Raw genomic sequence first — 23,539 nt, 5'->3', positions numbered from 1 at the left:
AACTTCTGCCTCCCAGGTTCTAGTGAGTCTCCTCCCTCAGCCTCCTTAGTATCTGGGATTACAGGTCTGCACCACCACACTTGGCTAATTTTTGCATTTTTAGTAGAGATAGGGTTTCGCCATGTTGGCCAGGCTGGTCTTGAACTCCTGACCTGAAGTGATCCATTTACGTCAGCCTCCCAAAGCGCTGAGATTACAGATGTGAGCCACTGCACCTGGCCAAAAAATGACTTTTTGGAGTCATTTATAAACTTCTGTTGTTCTAAGTCCCCTGTTTGAGACCAAGATGCTGTCTTTAGGGACATTTCCTATTTTGAAAAATAGATACTGAGGTAGGAAGAAAAAGTCAAGATGTACCAGTAAGTTTTATAACATAAACACCAGTGACAGCATGCCTACAAAAGATCTGTATGAATTTGAAAAGATTTTAGGATACATCAGAACATGCTAATTTAATTTAAGTGAAGCAAAAACACATTCTACCAATTGACACCTGAAGTCTGTATTCAAATGATTAGTGACATATATCAAACCTCTTAAGTTCAATACCGCCTCTCTGCTTCCCTGTTCCCTGTGGAAATCTCCTTTCTGAGCTTCCCAGTTTATTAAGTGGCAACTGCAACTTTCCAGCTATTGAAGTCAAACCCTTTGGAGTCATCCCTGACTCTTGTCTTTCACTCACACCCCACATCTAGTTCATTGGCAAATCTTGTCAGTTCGACCATGCCAAAAATATCCGGAAACTTGGCCCCACCTCCGTTGTTGCTACCGTTGTCAGCCACTGCCATCTCTCATTTGGACAATCATAGTTGCCTCCTGACTGGCTCACCTGCTTCTGCTCTGGCCATGCCATCTTCTACCCACCCCCTGCTCTGATCTGTTCTCCACCTGGCATCTGGAATGATCTTTTTGAAGCCCAGGTGAGATCATGTCAATCTTCTACCATTTTATTCTCAATATAACCCAAATCCTCATTGTTGCATATAAGGCGCATGTCTGATCTTGGGCCCCAGTCACTGCTCTGAACTCACTTCCTGCTGTTCCAAGTACATCTGTCCACTCTCACCATTTCTGGTGTCCTTGCTTTACTCAAACTTTCCAAGAATGCTCCCCCGACCACCCAGGGATTTTGCACACACTGTTTCCCCAGCCTGGAACATTCCTGCCACCCCATATATTTGCTTAGATAAATGCCATTTTTCTTTATGATTCAGTTGGTCTGTAGCATATGCAACATTGGAGCCCAAGACTAATTCTGATTCACCCACTTAAGTGGAATGGTGCTCGGTTAGTTTCTGCTGATGTTGAAATAAATAATGTGACAGCTAGAGGCCATGATGGTAGGGTTAGTCATGTGAGCCCGCGTGTAGTGATGAGGGTTAATGAAGCCAGTGATCAGCTTATCAAGAGAACTAACAGGAGGATGATTTCTATGGCATCTTTGTATGGAATTGTTTGGGTTACTGTTTGAAGTGTGCTAATGAGTGCATAGTTTGAATTGGGTACCCAATGCTCAGATGCCAGCCTTTCTTAACTACCAGAGATAAAACAGCAGCCCTTTGCTAACTGTCCCTTTTCTCTGCATTTTTTCCTTCATAGCACCTGATAACACTTCAGATATTATATGTTGATTTGTGTATTTGTTTGACTTTCTCTGCATGCCCCACAAAATCAGAGAGATTGGCTGTTTTGTTGACCGTTGTATCTCTAGCTCTTAGAATACATATTCAGCAACTATTTGGAGAGGGCATAAAATGGCCAAATGAATATTTTATAAACAAGGACCACATACATAAATATATGTAAGTATAATTATTTTTCTAAAAGAAAATTCTCTTGGGGAAGGCTTTCAAGAAGATTCTTACATTTTTGATGATGTTTTGATATATTTCAATGACATTAAAGCATAGCTGAAAAAATATTCTAAAGTGGAAACATGCCCAGTGTTTTTCTTTTTTCTGGTAGAGAAGGAAAGAAGTCTCCATGATTTCTCAGTGGCTTTGAAATTTAGAGTCCCCTTTGAAATGTGTGCTATGCTGGGCTCTGGTGAGAAGGTGCTGATTGAGTCCATAAATAGAGATATTTAGGGTGATGAAAATCGTTACTGCTTTTAACAGTAACAGTCAGTCACATGCATTTGTTTAAATTCTATCCCAGAAATTGAAAAGAATTTTATAACAATACTTGTTAGGGGTAAGATGAAGAAAGAAAATGTTTATAAATATTTAGAAATGCTATTTTTCTTCTTGAATTTGTTGATTCTTTTAAATTTATTCTATCTACTTTTAAAAACAAAATGTATTTAAAATTTTTTGGTTCAAGATCATCTTTCCAGTACCACTGCTATAATGGGCTGTTTTAAAGATTGATTTTTCTTTTTTTGATGTCTTAATTGATAAATAATAATTGTACATATGCAGGAGACACTGAGGGATGTTTTGATATATATGCTATATAGTGATCAGAACATGGTCATTAGCATATCATGATTTTAAACATTTGTCATTTCTTTTTACCGGGAACATTAAACATCCTTCTTCTAGCTGTTTGAAACTATATATTATTGTTAACCATAGTCATCCTACAGTGCTATGGAACACTAGAATTTATTCCTTCTGTCTAGCTATAATTTACATAATAAAATATGTCATGTCCCAGAAAGGTGTCTTTTAATATTTGATTCTCCCTTCAGTTGGGGTGGCGTGTGTGGCAGTGATCTCCTGTGGTGGCCGGAAACCTGAACTGGAGGATGAGACATTGGACTTAAGTCCCAGTGATCTCACTACTTGGTCTGGGTTCTCAAAGAGATCATTTAACCTTATTAGGCTTAGGTTTTGCATCTGTCGTAAGAATAGTGCAGAACAAGGAGGAGATATTTTGTATTTCCTAAGCTAAGTGCCCAAAATAAGCTTTCTTTTTATCTTCTTTCTGTGTGTAAGAATGTGTTTATGTTCTGAAAGTGGTCCGTTTCACTGTATGAATTAAGTAGTTGAGGAGTTACGAGAGTCACAGTGTTCATTACTTCTTTTGAGTTAGAGCAAGTTCCGAATGTTAGGACAAACAGTTCAACAATCAGCTCATTTTCTTGAGGCAAAAGTGCTAGGTTTTCATCGTTTACATTTGGTTTTCATGAGTATTAACATATAGGCCTTCTCCTTTAAGTTTTTATCATCGTTTTAGTTATGTGTTTCTCTTGATATTTTCCTATCTTGCTTTGATTGCTCAGTATTTTCATTTTCTTATGTGATTATTTTGGGTTTTCTTTCCTTTTCAGTATACTTTCCAATGTATTAAGTTACCAAAGGGTTTTCATTTTACATCTCTGCTGTGTTACTTTGATTTAAGAACAGAGGCTTTTATTTAAACTTTACCCAATTTTGTTTTGATTCCTAAGTAGTATTATTTGAAATTGTCTTTACTGCCTTTTGGTATTACATTCACTTAACTTGTATTTTATTTGACACACAGCTCCTTTGGTGGAAAGGATCCTGATGGTTTCAGCTTATTTCACTGTGAGGTTTCCTTTGATCTTTGTGCTTGCCTCTAGCTCATTGCCTGCGAAGTGTATCTGCCTCCTGGTATTACTTTGTCTTTGGTTTTCCTTAACTTGGAGTTTTCTGGTATTGCAAGTATTTGTATGTGCTTGCAATCCCACCCGGTGTTTACCTGCCTTGATTTGAACTTGTATTCAGTTTTGCTTCAGGTATTTTATGTGTTTCTGTTTTCCTCTGGAAAACATAAAAGGATATGGAAGTGTGATGGGGAATGAAAAACAGATGCACTTTTCAAAATAGACATTTTCAGCTTTCCAACCTCATGACCTTTCCCATTTTTCTGTGAGAGAATCTTATGGGGATGCCCTAGTCCTGCCTTAAGTGACTGAAAGTAAGTTTCTAAATTTTGTGGCAGTTTAACCCACCCTAGCCAGGCTGTGTAATATGTGTTCAAGAGTTGCAGGAGATGCTCTAGTATATTCTGGAACTGTCAGTTTATCGTCCATAGCATGCCAAGAGGGCAGTGCACCAGTGGCACAGCCAGTTGCCCTGGTGTTTTACTGATATCTGTAACTCCATCTGCTCAGTCACCAAACATTTATCTAGTATCTCTTGTACATGTGAGATACTGGGAACACAAAAGGAAAGTTATTGTTTTCAGAGAACTCAGATTCCGGTGGGTGAACCAATTGCATAAAACCATTGGGCTCAGGAAAGCATTGTGATGGAGTATTGTATATGGTTAGAAATAGCTAAGGAGAGGCCAGGCAACTTATGCCTGTAATCCCAGAACTTTGTGAGGACAAGGCAAGCAAGTTACTTGAGGTCAGGAGTTCAAGACCAGCCTGGCCAACATGGCAAAACCCTATCTCCACGAAAAATAGAAAAATTAGCTGGTTGTAGTGGCAAGCACCTGTCATCCCAGCTACTCAGGAGGCTGAGGCATGAAAATCGCTTGAACCCAGAGGGGAGGGTTGTAGTGGGCTGAGATCCCGCCATTATACTCCAGCCTGGGTCACAGAGCAAGCCCTTGTCTCAATAAATAAATAAAAAGCCAAGTAGAGAAATGGGGAAGGAGTATTCTAGGCAGGAAAAGGGCAGATGAGAGAGAACATAGCACATTGGGAACTTGGTGCAGTTCGGCACATCTTGAGTCCTGAGATATGTGTGTCTAGGAGATGGGCTGAAGAAGTCTAGAACCAGACTGTTGGGAGTGCTGAACCCCAATCTCTGCAGAGATAGGGCTCAAGGGAACATAGTCCCAGCACACTTGGATTTTATCCTGTAGGCAACTTAAATGCTAAGACTTGTAGGTGAGTTGAGTCTCTTCCTTGGAGGTTTAATCCATTCCTGGAGCTTCTCTAAGAATATGGTCTGCTTTGCATTGTTTAGATTTTTACCAAGAAATTGACTCCTCAGGCATCAAGAGACAAAGAGGCCTTCTCTGGGGTCTGTTAGAGGGGCTAATGATGTAGAAACAGTATTGGTCGAATTTTGTTTTCAAATGTCACAACCTCTCTTATTGTGAGCATTTGTTACTTATGCAGAGGAGAAGAAGCACTGAAATTACATAACCAGAAAAACCTATTAGAAAATACACTCCTAGGAAAGGAAACTTTAGTACACTGTTGGTAGGAATGTAGATTGATAAAGCCATTATGGAAAACAGTATGGAAGTTCCTAAAGAAATTAAAAATAGAATTACCATACAAGTCAGCAGTTACTCTTCTGGGTATTTGCCCCAAGTAGATGAAGCTACCGCTTGTAAATATATCTGCACTCCCATGTTCATTGCATCTTTATCGTAATAACCAAGATATGGAAACAACTTAACTGCCCATCAAAGGATGAATGGGTAAAGAAATTGTGATCTACATACACATACAATGCAATATTATTTAGCTTTTAAAAAGAAGGTGACCCTGCCATTTGCCACTGTTTGGGTGGACCTGGAGGACATTAAACTAAGTGAAATAAGCCAGACATAGAAAGAAAAATAGTGCATGATCTCACTTATATGTGGAATCTGAAAAAGAGAGGTCAAATTTATATAGAGAGAAGATAAAACAATGGTTACAATGGGTGGGGGGATGGGGAAATGTAAGTCAAATGATACAAAGTAGCAGACATGTAAGATAAACACATCTAGAGATGTAAAGTATAGCATGTGGACTGTACTTAATACAATTGTAGTGGAGATTTTTGTTAAATTAGTAGATTGTAGCTGCCCCTTTCTCTGTCTCTCTCACTCTGTCTGTCTCCCTCTCTCTCTCTCTCTCTCACACACACACACACACACACACACACACGTAACTGTGTCAGATGGTAGGTATGTTAATTTGCTTCACTGTAATAACCATTTTACCACCTACATGTATTTCATAACATCATGTTGTAAACTTCAAATATACATGAGATTTATTAATTAAAAAGAAAATATACCCTTGATTTAGAACTATCTATCTTCATTTAAAATAAACTTGCTAGTGTTTCTATTTTAGCCACTGCTTCAGTCTTCTGACCACTGATTGGTGACCCTTCAAGACCACCCCCCAGTCCAACTCCTTGATAGCCTGACTTCTGTAAAGAATGTGCAATCAGCAAGAGAATTTCAGCTGTATTTCTCAACTGTATTTGAGTGTTATTTCCAAACTGAATTTGAGAAGTTTCTTTAAAATTGTCCCCAAAATGCCCTTGTGTTTAAATTTCTCCAAAAAATGCTATCTTCATTTAAGTTTAGGAAGATTTGAAGAATTGATGATTGAAATACTAAATTTCTGTGAAGAACTGGGCACAGCGGCTCACACCTACAATCCCAGCACTTTGGGAGGCCAAGGTGGGCAGATCAGTAGAGGCCAGGAGTTTGAGACCAGCCTGGCCAACATGGTGAGACCCCCATCTTTACTAAAAATACAAAAATTAGCTAGATGTGGGGGTATACACCTGTGGTCCTCACTACTTAGGACACTGAGACAGGAGAATCACTTGAACCCAGGAGGTAGAGGTTGCAGTAAGCCAAGATTGTGCCACTGCATTCCAGCCTGGGTGATGGCACTCTGCCTCAAAAATAAAATAAATAAATTTCTGTGATGAATCTAATTATTAGAAAAATGAACTATTTCTTTATAATGTAAATTCCAATTTGTAGGCTATCACATGATTATATTTTACCATCCAGTCCGTACTACACCTAGCCTGTGAAAAAGCACACATTTTGCATTGTTAGCAAATATGCGTTCATTCTATTAACTTCGCTGAGAAACAGTTTCAGGCTTCTGATTGAATTTGAAGCCCTTAGAGAAACTCGTGTTCTTAGTCTCAATAGACAGGAATGAAAGAAATGTCATACATTTTCTGAGTATGAAGTTGGGGAAAGGATCAAATACTAATAAATAGCACTTGTTCTAGAATGCACATGTGTCTTTCATTGATTTTCCAAGATTCAATCAAAGGTTTCCGTATGTGTATGAAGGAGAAACATCTGACACTTAAAGTAAAAACAATAAAACATTAAAAATCTATTTCCTGTGAGGCTGAGTTGATTTGGAGAAAGAGAAGTTTTGATCGTCAGGAAGAATATAAATGTGGCTCTAGCATATGTGTCAAATGAGAAAGCTCGTTGGGAAGAGCTTCATAAACTGTAAAATGACATGCATGTAAAGGAGAAAATAGATATTCTTGCTTATCAAATGGTTGAACATTAGCAGATGAAATGAAAATAGTCGTTTTTGGTTTCTATAGATTAAAATCGATGTCCAGGTTGGATCATACACTGAATAGATATGCATGTTTCCCTGTCTGTCTCATGTGCAAAACTAATGTGATCGCCACAGTCTCAAATTTCCCTGCTTTTCTCCTCTTTCCCATTTCAGCCAGGTGCCCCACATAAAGCCCTAGGCGAGTAGGTCATGGAGATTGGATCATGACTTTAGAGGAACTCTTTAAAATTTCCATGTGCTGGAAATAATACAGTGGGGAAATATTGTCTGCATTTTCTGCATTTTGCTTGCCTTTTATCTGTGGTCCTGGCTCCTTGTCATGTACTTCATCCCTTGTGGCCAGATTTCCTACTTCTTACTGCCTATCTTTCCCCCTAATATTTCCGATATGCCCATGCTACGTTTTTTTTTTTTTTTTTTAAATTAGAAACAGGGTTTTGCTTTGTCATCCAGGCTGGAGTTCAGTGGCAAATCTTAGCTCATTGCAGCTCTAACTCCTGTGCTTGAAGGATCATCCTGCCTTCGCCTCTCGAATCACTGGGAGGACAGACATACACCACCATGCCTGGCTAGTATTTTTTAATTTTTTGGCAGAGACGGGTCTTGCTCTGTTGCCCAGGCTGGTTTTGAACTCCTGGGCTCAAGGGATTCTCCCATCTCAGCTTCCTGAGTTGCTGGGATTTCAGGGATGGAACCACCATGCCTGGCTATATTTTTCCTTCTGGTTCTTGATCTTATTCTTGTACTATATACCTGACCCATGTATGTTAAACTTGTCTACTGGTCTGTCAGGTTCTTACCTTGTTTCTGTCTAGCTATCCTTACAGTTGTGTGCCGTCAACCTGTTGACCTCCCTACCTGGCAGGGAATCTTTATGCCTGCCTGTTTGTCCAGCCCCACATAGAGAATTAGGGCTCTCTGAGACCCAGACAATCATTCACATTCAGTTTCTCCTATTTATTTTCAAATCATGTGAGGGACATGTTGAGTCCGTTTTATATATGTCTGTTATAAATATGTGCCCATTTAGCAATTTAATCAGTACCAAGATATGTCTATGATATTTAGTGTGGCTTTTTGCTTAGGATATCTAGTGTAAAACTACATATGGGAGCTCCTTATGGATTGATGATATTCCCTAAGGGTTGGTATACAGTTCAAGAAAAACTCAAAGGCAATGCCATTTTAAGTCTTTAAAAATTGTTAAATGCATTGATCCAAATAGTATTTCTAGAATATGCTCTGCAATGGAATAAGGAGAATTTCTTTCATTGTACTAAAGTAATGAGTCTTCGTATTAAATACTGATTTATACAACATGGGCAGTAGAGGAAAATTGGGATTTGTTGTGAGCTGACTCTTCAGTCATGGCATAATTTGCATCTACAAGCTAGTCTTAGTGATATGGACACATGAATGGAAATGGCATCTCTGTCAACCTGCCAGTTTCATGTTCTGAATAGCTTTCATCTTTTCAAAGAACTGCCCAAAGTTCTGTAGTTCTTGTCAGGAAGCTACGTATGTATCTGTACTGTACCTTCCTCTGTTTTCTTTCTGTCTTGTTTTGGGGGATGGCTCACACATGTTCATGTGCACACAGACATACCCTATGGATTTTGCGCCATGAGAATATTATTAAAGACTCTACAATTTGGGAAAGACATTATTTATTTTTCTCTCACGGACAATCCTGCTTGTATTTATGGTTTGAATTATAGTTACAACTTGGAAAGTTTATCCTAAGAGAGCTAAAATGAGAAACAAATCTGAGGGGAAAAATGCAAGTTGCAATTCAAATCTAAATGTAGGAGTAAGTAGGCTAGATGATTCTGAAGCAAAACAGCAAAAATTCTAAATCTAAAGCTATCTAGTTGTATTTAAACCATATTATTGTTTAGCTCAGTTCTGTCAGAACATTTGCAGACTAATTTTTTCTAGAGAAAAAGCAGTTGGCTTCAAAATCAGAATGTACTGATTTTCTTGGTTTGTGAGGCTAATCAAGTTTAACTGGCGGATAATTAAAAACACAACTAATGTGTGTTTTTTCAATGTTTAGGAACTGCAAATTCCTCAAAATAATATTTTAGAGAAGTTCTTTTTTACATTTTTGAGAGAGAGTTTCACTCTTGTCACCCCAGGCTGGAGTGCGGTGGCATAATCTTGGCTCACTGCAACCTCTGCCTCCTGGGTTCAAGTGATTCTCCTGTCTTAGCCTCCTGAATAGCTGGAATTACAGGCACCCACCCCCATGGCCTGCTTGTTTTTGTATTTTAGTAGAGATAGGGTTTCACCATGTTGGCCAGCCTGGTCTTGAACTCCTGACCTTGGATGATCCACCCACCTCCGCCTCCCAATGTGCTGGGATTACAGGGATGAGCTACTGTGCCCAGCCTAGAAGTTTTTATTAGAGACAATTAAGTCAGATGTATCAATGAAATGGTGAAATGTAATGTCTGTATGTGTAGTTTAAAAAATATAAAGTACATATGTTTCCTTTTGCAGTTAACAGGCAATAAAGAATCTTTAAATATTTTATTTAAGCAATATTATAAACCTGGTTATTTATATTTAGGGAAGGAATGGTTAAGAAAATCTCTTGGAATTGTATTTTCAACTAAATCCTTCATACTTCAGTGGCAGCATTGCTTATTCTAATACTGATGGTCGGGAGGTCTTTCTTAGGCAGTGTTGTGCACAGTGACTTTGAAGATTGTTGGGTGCCATCGTTATGAGGCCATTGTTACTCAGTGGGAATGTGATTGGTCACATTAGGACATGTGCTATTGAACATAGGCTTGAAATTTATCATACAAGATAAGGCGACTGGAAAATTGCCCTGGATAAAATAGGTAGGTATTGGCAATGGGAAAAAGAAACAAAATTAAACACACACACATAAATTACACACACACACACACACACACACACACACTGCACGTGCACATGCTCACGCACACATGCATGCACTCTCTCTCCCCAGAGACTTATCAGATGCCGAAATGACTCTCACAAGAAATCTAAATGTCATTGCTTCAGAAATGATGCTACTTTAAGTTTGCTTTTCCAATAGTGGATGAATTGCTCTCTATAATTTCTTCCGGGGATGTTTTACAATACTTTATCAACCACATACACAAAACTTCTGGTTGGATGTTTACTGCACATATACACACAAATTAATGACCAATAGGGTAACCTCTGTGAGCCTAACAAACCTGGCTGGCACATACCCTGTGCATTTAAACTCATTTTTCTTTACTTTTACTCTTTCTCATTTCTGCTGCCTCAAGCAGAATGGGTTGACTGCCTCCTTTTCAAACTTCAGACCAAGTCTGCTTCTTCCTAGAAACTTCTCTGCTCAACAGACCATAGTGCTCTTGTGTGTTTCTGAATTCACTGTGCTTATTTTGAAATGAATCACACACAGTTTTGTTATTTCTTCTGTAATAATTTGGGTTTAGTAGAATCAGGAGTTTGGGGTCTGAAGTCAGATTTTTGGCATTAAATTCTGGCTCCCCCTGGTTTCTAATATTTGACCAAGTTACTTAATCTGCTATCCTTCAGCCCCCTCATTGGCGAAAAGAAGATTATGATGGTGATTCCCCCCACTAATGCGTGCGACATGTGAAATGAAATTTGAGTCTGTGTATTTTGCTGCCTTAGTATAACTAAAACTATTGTTCGTGGCTTTAATGTTGTTGAAATAAAAAAAACCTGTCAAACTCAGTCTTTGGTTAGAAAAGCCATTGTCCCTTTATTGTCACCCATCTCTAGCAATGCCAGTAGTATCTGATTACAAGTTTAATAAACAGGGCACTATGCTTTTACTCTTTAAAAAGCCCTTGTTTGTCGCCAAATTAACCAAGCATCTTGCTTTTTAAAAATGCTTTGATTCCATATGTTCATAGAAGAAATCTCATACATGGAGTAGGTATCTTGCATCCAAATTCTCAATGAACCCAATGTAAAGCCATTGCTTTAGATTTCCTTTTTTAATTTTACCTAACTTTCCAAAAAAAAAAAAAAAAGATATTCATGTAGCATAACAATAGAAAAGCAGTGTTTATGCCTCTTCTTAAATTGCCATTTTGCTTTTACTAAGTTAATTTCTTTAGGCTTTCAATTATATTTGTCTTTTTTTTTTTTTGAGACAGAGTTTCACTCTGTTGCCCAGGCTGGAGTGCAGTGGCACCATCTCAGTTCATTGCCACCTCCTTCTCCTGGGTTCAAGTGATTCTCCTGCCTCAGCCTCCCAAGTAGCTGGGATTACAGGCTCATGCCACTATGCCCAGCTAATTTTTTGTGTTTTTGGTAGAGATGGGGTTTTGCCATGTTGGCCAGGCTGGTCTCAAACTCCTGACCTCAGGTGATCTGCCTGCCTCAGCCTACCAAAATGCTGGGATTACAGGCGTGAGCCATCATTTATGGTTTTATAACCTTTATAGGAGGGCCCTAAAAACTCTTTTATTATACCAGGTAGATAACAAGGTTTTATAATCCCAAAGAAACTTTTTAATAAGTAATTCAGCCAGAGAGCAAGTGAGAATAATCAATAAAGGCATGAAGATGAACTGCAAGGACTAGATGGCTGGATGATGTTTCCTCCAAGGTTTCTCCTTCTAAACTCTCTCCCCGCTCTCTCCAACATATACATATTTAGGATTCATACATTACTTTTCTTGCTGTATTTGAGTAGCACATGTTCCCTTTGAAAGTCACATGTAAATAAGGAGTAGGCATAAATATACCTGTGTGTGTGTGTGTGTGAGTGTGTATGTATATATACACACACACAAAATATACATATACACACAGTGACACACACACACACACACACACACACACACACACACACACACACACTGGGTAACAGAGTGAGACCTTATCTCAACATGTATATATGTTAAAATATTTGAGATAAGGTCTCACTCTGTCACCCAGGCTGGAGTGTAGTGGTGAGATCACATAGCTCACTGCACCCTTAACCTCCCAGGTACAAGCAATCCTCCCACCTCAGCCTTCCTAGTAGCTGCTGGGATGGCAGGCATGCACCACCACACTTGGCTCATTTTTTTGATTTCTAATAGAGACAGAGTCTTGCTTTGTTGCCCAGGCTTGTCTCGAACTCCTGGGCTCAAGCAGTCCTCCTGCTTTGGCCTTCCAAAGTGCTAGGATTACAGGCGTGAACCACCATACCCAGCCTACTTACTTTTTGAAAGCCAAAATGAGAGAACATTATTAAGTGACATTCTTGAACTGTCAGTACTTATGGACACTAAGCTGAATTGTGATATCTAAACTGAGTGAACCTAACTGTCTTACAGAGTGTGCAATAGCCTGGTTTCCCAGTTCTTTTCAGAGTTCACTCCTGAAAGTTTTTCCTAAACATTTTAAGATGGCTGTGCTTACCTCTATACATCAGAACTCAAAGTTCATAGTGAAATGGTATAACAATGAATTAGAATTTAATTTTTATATATAAAATTTATAAAATATGTTTATATTTAATCTTTAAAACTTTACACATAGATTCAAGTAGTAATTAATGAAGCCATGAGTTGTTTAAGTGGTTAAAAACCAATGCAAGACTGTCAGTCTGGGGTATGCAACTTGAATCTTTTAATTGGAAATACCCTGAGTAGCCAGTGCCTTTTCCTCAATTTGGTAAAAGGCCAGGTGTCCAGGACCATCATGCTCCAGGAGAGCAATTGTTTTTGTCACTTTTTTTCTTTCTGGCATGCCTTGAACATAGTGGACAGTAGTAATTATGGTTACCATTTGTGAAGGCTTACTGTGTGCCAGGAAATGCAGTGAGCTCTCTGCAAGCATTAACTAATACATATTTGCTGAGAGCAGAGGCAGTGAATGAATGAATGGTCAATACTTCCGATTCAAATACATAGAAAAACCTCCTTACTTAGCTAATTAAGTGGGCCTGGAGATCTATGGGAAGTTTATTATTTTTAATTCGTGAGTGGATTTTGACAATATCCTTAACATCTCTTGACATTAAATATTTAAGTGTTGTTGAAAATGTTAAAAAGTGTTCTTTTCTGAAGTATTAGATGTTTAATGACTTTACAATATACTATAATTCAAGTGGAGATCTTGGCAATTTCTCTTTGATCCCCTATCTGGACATTAAGCATAATTTGTAATAACTTTATAAGATAAATTCACTCAAGCTATTTTAAAAATTTCCATTTAATCTAATATAATTATCATTTGGAGAACCTATTAAATGATTTGTAATTTTCTGATAATTAAACTTCTTTAAAGTATTGATGATCTCATGTATCATTAGAGTGAATTTGCTACTTATAAAATATTAATTATTCATAACACCCAGAATTAAATGTTCTTATTCCTTTTATTATAAAAACTGTTCTGAATAAATCAACCCATTATAATTACTTTATATACTCAACTTGATTAAACAAAAATGGCAAACTATTATATATTTTATAGCACATATGACATAAAAGTTTTACTAATGTAGCATATAAATTATTCAAAACACACTGAAGGGCATGCTATGAAAATACCCTCATTTATAGCTCATATTTCTGGTTACAGATAACTTAAACACATTCACAGAGAAACACGCGCACAAACATATGTCTGCTGATTCTGTAGGATTTTAAAATCTAGCTTCTGTGTTGGCTTCTCTAGAATTCAGAGTTCTTCAAAACAGGAGTGCTGCCTTTTGAATGTCATAATTAGTGGTTTGGAGAGCCCAAACTAAATGAATACCATTTTGATACTTTTTTAATATAGAAAAATAATGTTTATGAAATTTTGGTTTCTCAGGTGTTTGTAATGTATTTAGTTGACTTAGTCTGGATAAGTCAGCTGATATCACTTATTCATAAAATTAAGTCTTCATAGATTCTAAGTAAATGTTTCTTTAAAGGGTATAGACTTTGTTAACTACTGAACAAACATACATTGCTAAACATACTTTATGTTTGCCATGTTTTTAAAAGTAACATTCAGCTATATGACTTGAAATATTGACAGTATCATATATGAGAAATACCCTATGAAAACATTTACACTCTGTCATTGGTTTGGTAATGCCATTAAATTCCTTTAAAATTCTAATTTTTCTTTTGGAAAATGCCGAAAAGGATCACAGAGTCAAATAAAAGCATGATTTTATTCGGGGAGTATGACAAATTTTTGTTTATGTTTTTAACATAGCATCTGCAATAGAACAACAAAAATATTTAAAATAGATTTAACTGCATGCTAAACTGATTTTCTTTCTGTGTCCTTAATTACTAAGGTTTCTACTAACCTAGAGATCACTTATAGCACTGCAACCTAAATTTCACAACACTGAAAAGGCGTTTTGTTTTAGAAGCTTGTAGCAGAGGATAACATCACTTTGAGGGTTTGGGATGGGTATTTGGAGGCTAGCTTTAAGGAACATTTGTGTCTATGTATGTTTAACATGTAGCGCCTGTTCTTCCTGGAGCCTATCAGCAAAGCCATTCCCAAGGCTATGGCTACATGCACCAGACCAGTGTGTCGTCCATGAGATCAATGCAGCATTCACCAAATCTAGTAAGTGTCCATTCGATATGTTCCTCCTTATCTGGTCTTCCCATTTCACTTCAGGGATGTAAATACATGTGGAATAGAGTTGAATTGAATGTTGGGTATTTTAATTTAAAGATAAATGATGATGTGTTGCCATTTATACAACTCTTTTGTTTTGTTCATTGAAGAATATGAAATCACATGTAATCTAAGGTTTCTGGGGTTATCTGAAACTGGGGGAAACTTGGCTTTACTATTTCACAGCTAGCTTTTTGATGGGCTAGCTGTCATATTTAGTGAGTTTTCTATCCGTGTTCCAAAAACATTAAGCTTTTTGCTAAACTGGTAAAGTTGATAACAGCACAATTAGATGTTAGGTTTATAGATTTCCAGAGATACACGTGTTTGAAAACATTCCTAATAGTTACTTTATGTGTGGGTTGGTGTGTTGTGATTGGAATTTGTGGCTGCAGCTATTTTGGTATTCATTGTGTAATCCCTTCTTCCTTTTTCAGAGGACCTACCGAGCCATGTATGATTACAGTGCCCAGGACGAAGATGAGGTCTCCTTCAGAGATGGCGATTACATTGTTAATGTGCAGCCCATTGATGATGGCTGGATGTATGGAACAGTGCAGAGAACAGGGAGAACAGGAATGCTCCCAGCAAATTACATTGAGTTTGTTAATTAATTATTTTTCCTTGCCCTTTGAGCTTTATTCTAATGTATTCTAAACCTAATCTTTTTAAAAGATAGAAGATACTTTTAAGACAACTTAGCCATTATTTTACAATGATGTATCCTTCCTTTGACAATTAGACACACAGGTACCAGGAAGAAGGAATGACATCTGGGCTGAAAACAGCAGCATTGTCAGTAATTGCTGCAAACAAGTCATTGTGTTTGGAGACCTGGTGCTGCTAATTGTGTTAGTGGTTTCCTTTGATTGGCTACTGAACCCTTCTGGGAAATGTATTTTTGTAGACTTTAATAGAGATGTTGATTGTCCCTTAAATGTAGCGTGTATATGAAACTTCTTAGCTGTCACTTTGGAATCACCAGAAGCCAATTCTCTTAACTCAGTAATGCAGCCAATAATATAAAACCCATTTTGCTTTTGAGTCATGAGGCAATTTCCAATATTAGTGAAAATTGCCCAATATAACATATGTAAACAGTGGCAGAAGGGCAGTCTGGTTAAAATTATGTTGACTGGTGGCCTTAGGGATCTAGAAACTTCTACTAAACAGAAATTTTCTCATTCCCTAGGCTGACTGGGGTCTATTTATTTCTCATTTGTACCAAGGTATCTCCTACTTCCCATGTATATTCTATGGACCCAAGTCTATGCTCAGTTCCACAATATGTCAGGACCAAATAACTTCACAGCTACTCTGCAAAGGGCAAATTATAATGTCATTGATATAATTTCCCTAGTAGCGTTTACCCTGTTGCATGTCATGTAGATTCAAGCTTCTGTAGCATAGGCAGCTGCACTGCCTCTTTCTATGATTGAAGCAAAAAGGGTGACTAATAAAAGCCCTTTCTTCCTCTAGTTGCCAGCTCAAGAGAAAAACATACTTTGAAAAGTTGCTTGAGATTTTCCTGCTGCATTGCACTCTAGTTTTGAAGGATTTATACCTTAGGAAATAACATGTATACTCTAGTAAATAAGCGATTTAGGTGTTCCGTTGAACAGCTTTCATTAACGTAATGCCACCACTGATTTCAAACTGAAGAAAATGTAACAGGAGCCAATGAAGCAATGGAAGCTGGAGTTGACTGGAAAAATACCCAGAAGACAGTTACCAATTCCCAACAGAGATGATCTGGTGTCTTCTTTTGGAAAATGGTATTCAAATTCTGGAATGGAAATCTAGCCACTGAAACTGGTTAATCAAAAGACACCCTTTCCCGTTTTCTGGCTTTTATTTTCTAAATCACTTTCAAGGGAATGAAACAGGAATGTCATCGGAGATTTTTCAGTACCGGCCCAAGAGGCTGTTCTCTAAGAAAGAAATTGTTGTTGTGTTTTGATTTTCGAATAAGTGACTTTGCAGGCTTTTGCTAGATTCACAGCCACTTGCTGGTGGGTCTTGAAATTTCCTCCAGAGCCTGCAGTCAAGGCCATCGAGCTACTGGTGCCCATCAGCAATCCAGTGTTTTTCTGATTGTGCCCTTTATTGTGACCTGCAACAGGGTAGCATTCATTTAGGGTCTGACTTCACAGTTATGATAAAACTGAAAAAGAAAAAACGCAAAAATGTACCAACATATATGGGTCTTGGGGATATCTGCCTTATATGTTATATTTAAGGAAATTAACAAAATGTCCTGCAAGCATCTTTTAAGGAAACGTTTACTAGTCCAAAGGCCAAAGCTGATTTATTTACACTTTAGACAAGTTAGCACATGCTTTTGAAAATCTGTGATTTCATTTTATTAGGCTAAAAGAGCAAAAAAGCTTTATTACACTGAAGCCGCTTCTATACGCCACTGACATAAAGTTTAAAAAGTAAATTCAGGCAAATAACTAGAGACTTCTTTTAAGGGGGTTTTGCAGGTTACCAGATAACCAGCTTGACTGATTTCCCCTCATTGAAATGGGCAGTTGCAATCAAAGTGATAAAACCCCATATCTGTATTCATATATTATACACAAGCCTACAAAGATAAGCTGAACTTGCAATATTTTTTGCAAAAAATCTGTCATTTAAGCTGAGGATAAAACATCTGCTCAATTTTATTTTACTAAGTTTATATTTTCATTTCACCCAGGCAGGCCATCTTTTTGTGATTATAAAAAAAAGAATAGTCGTTGATTAATTTTTAGACTAAATGTAGGACAGGTACAATTTTAGATGAATAGCACATCTATAGGAAGCACAATGAAAATGGACTTGAAATAATGCTTGTAATCAAGAAAGTAATTTCATCCACTGAATTCAAAACCATATTTGCTGAATATAAAAGTAAATACATATTTGAGGAATAAGTCTCTTAAAATTTGAAGCTTCACGTAATAATGTTTGCATAGCAAGATATTTCTGCTTCAAGCCTTTAGGAATTAAGATCTGATCAGAATTTAACTAGAGGGTAGTTATTTCACAATGAAGACGAAAGCTGAACAAGACGTTGCATGCTCATGAGGCCATAATTTGGTAGTGTTGGCAATTGTTAATAAAGTGTATCAGGATATTAAGCATCTCAGGAGAAATATTGGAAAAATGTATGTATAAAACCAAAGTGCTATTTTTAAAAGCGTCATTTAAAAAAATTACATGCCTGAGCAACTTTTCCACTTTCCATGTGCTTTTCTCCCACCTTCAATTTGGCAACAGGTATCTCGTGCATAAAGCTGACAGCTAAAGAAGATTTTTACATATTGAATTACAGATGACTGTGTAAACGCCCAAGCACAGAGAGCATGCACCCACCTTTCTAAGTCTGATGTGTTCTCAAGCCTGACAGAAGCACAAGGAACAGTTTGATACACTTTTAAAAGGTTCTGAAAACAAAATTATATGGGTATCCCTCTCTTGAGCAAAGTATAGCAACAGAATATATTGCTTTTGTGTAAGCTTTTGTAGTCCACATTTTTACTAATAATTCTTGTTCTCTAGAAAGCTTTCTATTTCTAACCTATGGCAACATGGATCCTTCATGTCTTCTTGTTATTGTTTATGCACTTGCTGTGTAGCTCAGTGTGAAATATTTATCTGGTTGTCAGATATCCATGATAATCCCAGGTCTCCCTGACATCCATAGACCACACAGGCATTTGTAAGCACAGTTTCCACAAGCACCTTGTAGGAATATGGATGAGATTAGAAGATGATTAGACCAGCCCTTCTCTGGCCACTGGGTTCATTTCTTGAAGAAGATGCAGATCTGGTTTTTCCAATGTGCCAGTCTTTCCTTATCCTCTCTGTGCTAAGCTTGACAACATTCTGGGAATGAGGAACAAGACTTCTAAAAGATAGTGGAAGTTCAAAGGGTGAACCTCGTTTTCAGGTTCATCGATCTCCAGTGGAATGTTTTCAATGAAAAGACGAAGAAAATGTGTGTAATCTTTAATAACACATCCCTATAGAAAGTGGATAAAATGTCTACCAAAATTATAATACAGATATATACAAATATAGGTGCCTTTTTGATTGCTCTTGTTTATCTAGTATGGTCTGGGAAAGAAAAGCAAGCAAGGAAGTTGCTGCCTCTTCTATAGTAATATTTTATTACACATGATTGATATTTTTTGTGGTAGGGAAGTGGGATGCTTCTGACATATTTAAGGTGTAAGCTGATTGTATTTTATCTCTAAAGGTTTAGGACTTTAGAAAATGCTAACTTCTTCCATCTATTTCTGAACGGTTCTTTGTGGATTTATAGAGTTGAGCTATAAAACATTAACTTTAGATTTGGGATTTAAAATACCTATTGTAAAATAGAATAATTATGTTATAAGGCTGGATTCACTATACAAGATGAGCTTCACTTCATAAATAAATTATACCTTTGTGATTTCCTTCTGATAATCTGAAAGTGGCTAGATTGTGGTTGTTTTGAGTAATGTGATATGGAGGTGGGAGAGCTTTCAGTTAAGTAAGAAGCTATGTAAACTGAAAAGGATGTTAAAATAAAAGTCTCTTTCTGAAATATTCCATGCCTTTTGGACCCTTTTCAGGCAACTAACTGTCAACTATTGGTCAAAAAGTCAAGGCATTGTATGTTGCTTCTGTGGTTGTTATTCCATGATGCTTCAACTACTTGAATCCATAAACTTGGAAGAATCTTGGAGCAAATTTTCTCAGTTGTCTGTATTACTTCATTATATTCATGGGAATTCCATAGGATTTTTGTGTTTGATATATGGTATCCAGTTTGCATAGTATCTACTTCTTTGTAATCAGTTTGCTGTTAAGAATGATGTACTTTAAAGGAAAAGAGAAAACTGCATCACAGTCCCATTCTCCAGTGTCCATGCAGTGAATTGCTGAGCATTTGGGAAGCAGCACCAAGTGTATTACAGACAAGATGTGAAACTGTTGATCTTTGACCTGTGATCAAAACTGAACCATTGTGGAGTTTGGCTTCTATTTGCTTCAAAATAAGTAGAATTTTGGTTGACTATTAATTTGCAAGACTAACTTTGAGAGTGTAACAGTTTTGAAGAAAACATGGAGTGTTTTTCAAATGAAGAGGCTTACGGAATGTTACAATGTTATTAATTCGGCTTTTGTTATGCAAATTGTTAACACCAGCTATTAAACTATATTTTAGTAGAAATGCTTTAATTCATATTTTTTTCCTCTACACTGTGAATCTTTAAGCCTTGGTGGACTAGAGCAACATCGCGCTGCCCAAAGGACTAACCTATGCAACCTAGTTCACATTTTAGTGGATGTCGCAGTTAATGTGTAATTATTTCCCCTGCTTAATGTACAGCAGCATTGAAATGACACATTAAGCCTAGCATCACATTGTATAGTATAGTCACTCACAAACCCTTCAAGGCTACCCTAATCATTAATATTAATATTTGTTTGAAAGCAAATCACTGATTTATCTATTGCAACTACTTGAATGATGGCAAACCAGGAACAATAGATGGGTGTGTCAGCCATGGCTTTCATGTGTTCCCTGCAAGTGGTCTCCTATGATAGAACTGCGTTCTCAAATGCACTCTCTTCAGGGTCTTAATATTCTGTGTCTTCTCTCTGTGTTTGTAAAACATTATAACACATTAATTTCCTATCTCTACACATTTGGTTTGCTTAAATAAATGCAGGATATAAAAAATGGTTCTATTTCTTGGCTCTCACCGTGGTTTCTTGGAGCATGGGTTGTTAGATGCAAGTAATGCACCCTAATAATACCCCAGGTCTGAGGTTTAACATGACAACTCACATCAAATCACATCAGAGGTGTGTGCTGGCTTCAGTGCATTTACATTGGTGAATCATTCAAGATATTTTCTCCCCCAAATAAACTTAGTTGTAAGTGATAACAATATTATGCTTTTCCAAGCTCAGTATCTTTTTAATTTTATATCAAAGTACTGCAATAAGGCATCATTACAGTTAACTTCTTTCAAGAACAAATTCCTCATATAGCCTCAATAGTACGATTCTAATTTTCTTATATTCGTAAGATGAAAGAAATGGCTTGAAGCATAGAATAGAAAGTGCACAAATTGAGTACATAAAATGGGAAGAAACTCTGATTTCTCAGCTAAGAAAGGCTCATTTATCATAGAACACAATTACTTTTTCTCCCCCTATGCTTTCCATAATTGAAAAAGTGAGTTAGTCCCTATTTTTCACTTTCATATAAATCTATGTGATTTGGATGCTAGTCTTATTGTATTATTTTGTAAAAGTTTCTCTTTGGCTCATAATCCTTCATAATTGTAAACTGATAAACTTTACAGATGACATCTGCTCATGGAATAAACACTTCTTCCAAATCTTGAATTTCCTGTTTTTTTTTTTACATTCCATAAGTATGAAATGAATATTTTAACAGTATTATGAATCAAACACACCATTTTTGAAATTACAAAATAGCACATTTATTAATTAGAAGAGTTTACTACCTTTTTCTCCCTCTGAGGCTTTTTTTCCATTCATGATTACAGATTTACTTTTTGGAACCCAGGCCACAGAGGAAATGAATATCTTAGATTCTTTTTTTCTGACAAAAAATAATTTAGGTTTAAAAGAGACTGTGTCTATAATTTTATTTTAAACATTTGTGAGGTTCTACATGTAACTATGACATGCCTACCAAACAGCTTTTCTACCAAAATTCTGCAAAAATGCTCATGTGTAATAAACTAAAAAGTAGATAAAAGGGAAAGTTTTGTTCTTTTCTTTATATAATCTACTTTGATGTGGTTTGGCTGTGTTTCCACCCAAAATCTCATCTTGAATTGTAAGTTCCATAATCTCCATATTCCACGTGTCAAGGGAGAGACCAGGTGGAGGTAACTGAATCATGGGAGGCGGGTGGGGATTGGTTTCTCCCATGTTGTTCTCGTGATAGTGAGTTTTCACAAGATCTCACGGTTTTCTAAGTGTTTGGTAGTTCCTCCTGTGTTTGTTCTTCTTTCTACTGCCTTGGGAGGAAGGCACCTTGCTTTTCCTTTGCCTTCCACCATAATTGTAAGTTCCGTGAGGCCTCCCCAGCCATGCTGAACTGTGAGTCAATTAAACCTCTTTCCTTTTTAATTACCTAGTCTCAGGCAGTTCTTTATAGTAGTGTGAAAATGGACTAATACATGCTTCTCCTACACAGAGGGATTAAATATGAGTTTTGTTATGACAGAAAACTAGATATGATCTGGTTGTGAACTTTAGCTCCTTTCTGTCATTCTAAGGAAAATTCTCAGGCCTTCGCCTGTTATATTTGTATTTGGGGGCTGCAGAGTTCCGATGAAAAAACAAAGCAGAATGAGAAAATGTATTCAAAAGGTGAAAAGCCAATATTAGAGCCAAGGGTCTGGTTACTGATTTTGTGTTTACATGATGGCATTTTAATCTTTGTAGCTTTTCCTCCCCCTACAGTTTCTTTTTTTCTGTTTTGAGCAGCAAACATGAAAGGGAGTACTAAACTAAAATAGAGAAAAGGACATCTAAACTCCAATTATACTACCTGAGGAAAGAGGAAACTTTTCTGCATCCCAAATTGAGTCATCAGATCATTCTTTTTTTTCTTTATTTTTGCTTGTGCCACTGCACTTGGCTTGGTGGCCTATTTTTTAAAAAATATTTTAATCGTACTTTAGATTTTGGGGTGCATGTGCAGATCATGCAGGATTGTTGCATAGGTACACACATGGCAATGTGGTTTGCTGCCTCCATCTGCCTGTCACCTACATATGGCATATCTCCCCATGTTATCCCTCCCCAACCTCCCCACCACCCTGCTGTCCCTCCCATGGCCTCCCCAACAGACCCCAGTGTGTGGTGCTCCCCTCCCTGTGTCCATGTGTTCTCATTGTTCATCATCTGCCTGTGAGTGAGAACATGCTGTGTTTAATTTTCTGTTCTTGTGTCAGTTTGCTGAGAATTATGGTTTCCAGATTCATCCATGTGCCTAAAAAGGACACAAATTCATTTTTTATGGCTGCATAGTATTCCATGGTGTATATGCGCCACATTTTCCTTTTCCAGTCTATCGTCAATGGGCATTTGGGTTTGTTCCAGGTCTTTGCTATTGTAAACAGTGCCACTATGAACATACGTGTGCATGTGTCTTTATAATAGAATGATTTGTAATCCTTTGGCTAAATACTCAGTAATGGGATTGCTGGGTCAAATGGAATTTCTATTTCTAGGTCCTTGAGGAAGTGCCACACTGTCTTCCACAATAGTTGAACTAGTTTACACTCCCACTAACAGTGTAAAAGTGTTCCTGTTTCTCCACATCTTCTCCAGCATCTGTTGTCTTCAGATTTTTTAATGATTGCCATTCCAATTGGCATGAGCTGGTATCTCATTGTGGTTTTGATTTGCATTTCTCTAATAATCAGTGATGATGAGCATTATTTCATATGTTTGTTGACCTCATATATGTCTTCTTTTGAAAAGTGTTCATATCCTTCACCCACTTTTGGATGGGTTTGTTTTTTTTTTTGTAAATCTGTTTTAGTTCTTTGTAGATTCTGGATGTTAGCCCTTTGTCAGATAGGTAGATTGCAAAATTTTTTTCCCCATTCTTTTGGTTGCTGGTTCACTCTAATGATTGTTTCTTTTGCTGTACAGAAGCTGTGGAGTTTA

The 23,539-nt window shown here is 37.2% G+C and overlaps 1 protein-coding gene across 33 annotated transcripts in view; it reads left to right on the top strand.

Moving 5' to 3' along the window:
• Positions 1-23,539, top strand: part of NEBL (nebulette) — a 695,182-nt gene that overhangs the window by 346,488 nt on the left and 325,155 nt on the right. For 27 of the 33 annotated variants that reach the window (XM_035306903.3, XM_078329568.1, XM_078329563.1 and 24 more), the window contains 2 exons: positions 14,676-14,782; positions 15,274-21,225. The exons of the other annotated variants lie outside the window; for them this stretch is intronic. In XM_035306903.3, coding sequence (XP_035162794.1) covers positions 14,676-14,782; positions 15,274-15,450 — 284 coding nt within the window. In that variant the 3' untranslated portion in view covers positions 15,451-21,225. Of the gene's footprint in view, positions 1-14,675; positions 14,783-15,273; positions 21,226-23,539 lie in introns of those variants that run through there. 33 annotated transcript variants of the gene reach the window in all.

The sequence above is a fragment of the Callithrix jacchus genome, chromosome 7, assembly GCF_049354715.1.
Source record: "Callithrix jacchus isolate 240 chromosome 7, calJac240_pri, whole genome shotgun sequence".
Classification (NCBI taxonomy): Eukaryota; Metazoa; Chordata; class Mammalia; order Primates; family Cebidae; genus Callithrix; species Callithrix jacchus.
This window is presented reverse-complemented; position numbering and strand designations above follow the sequence as displayed.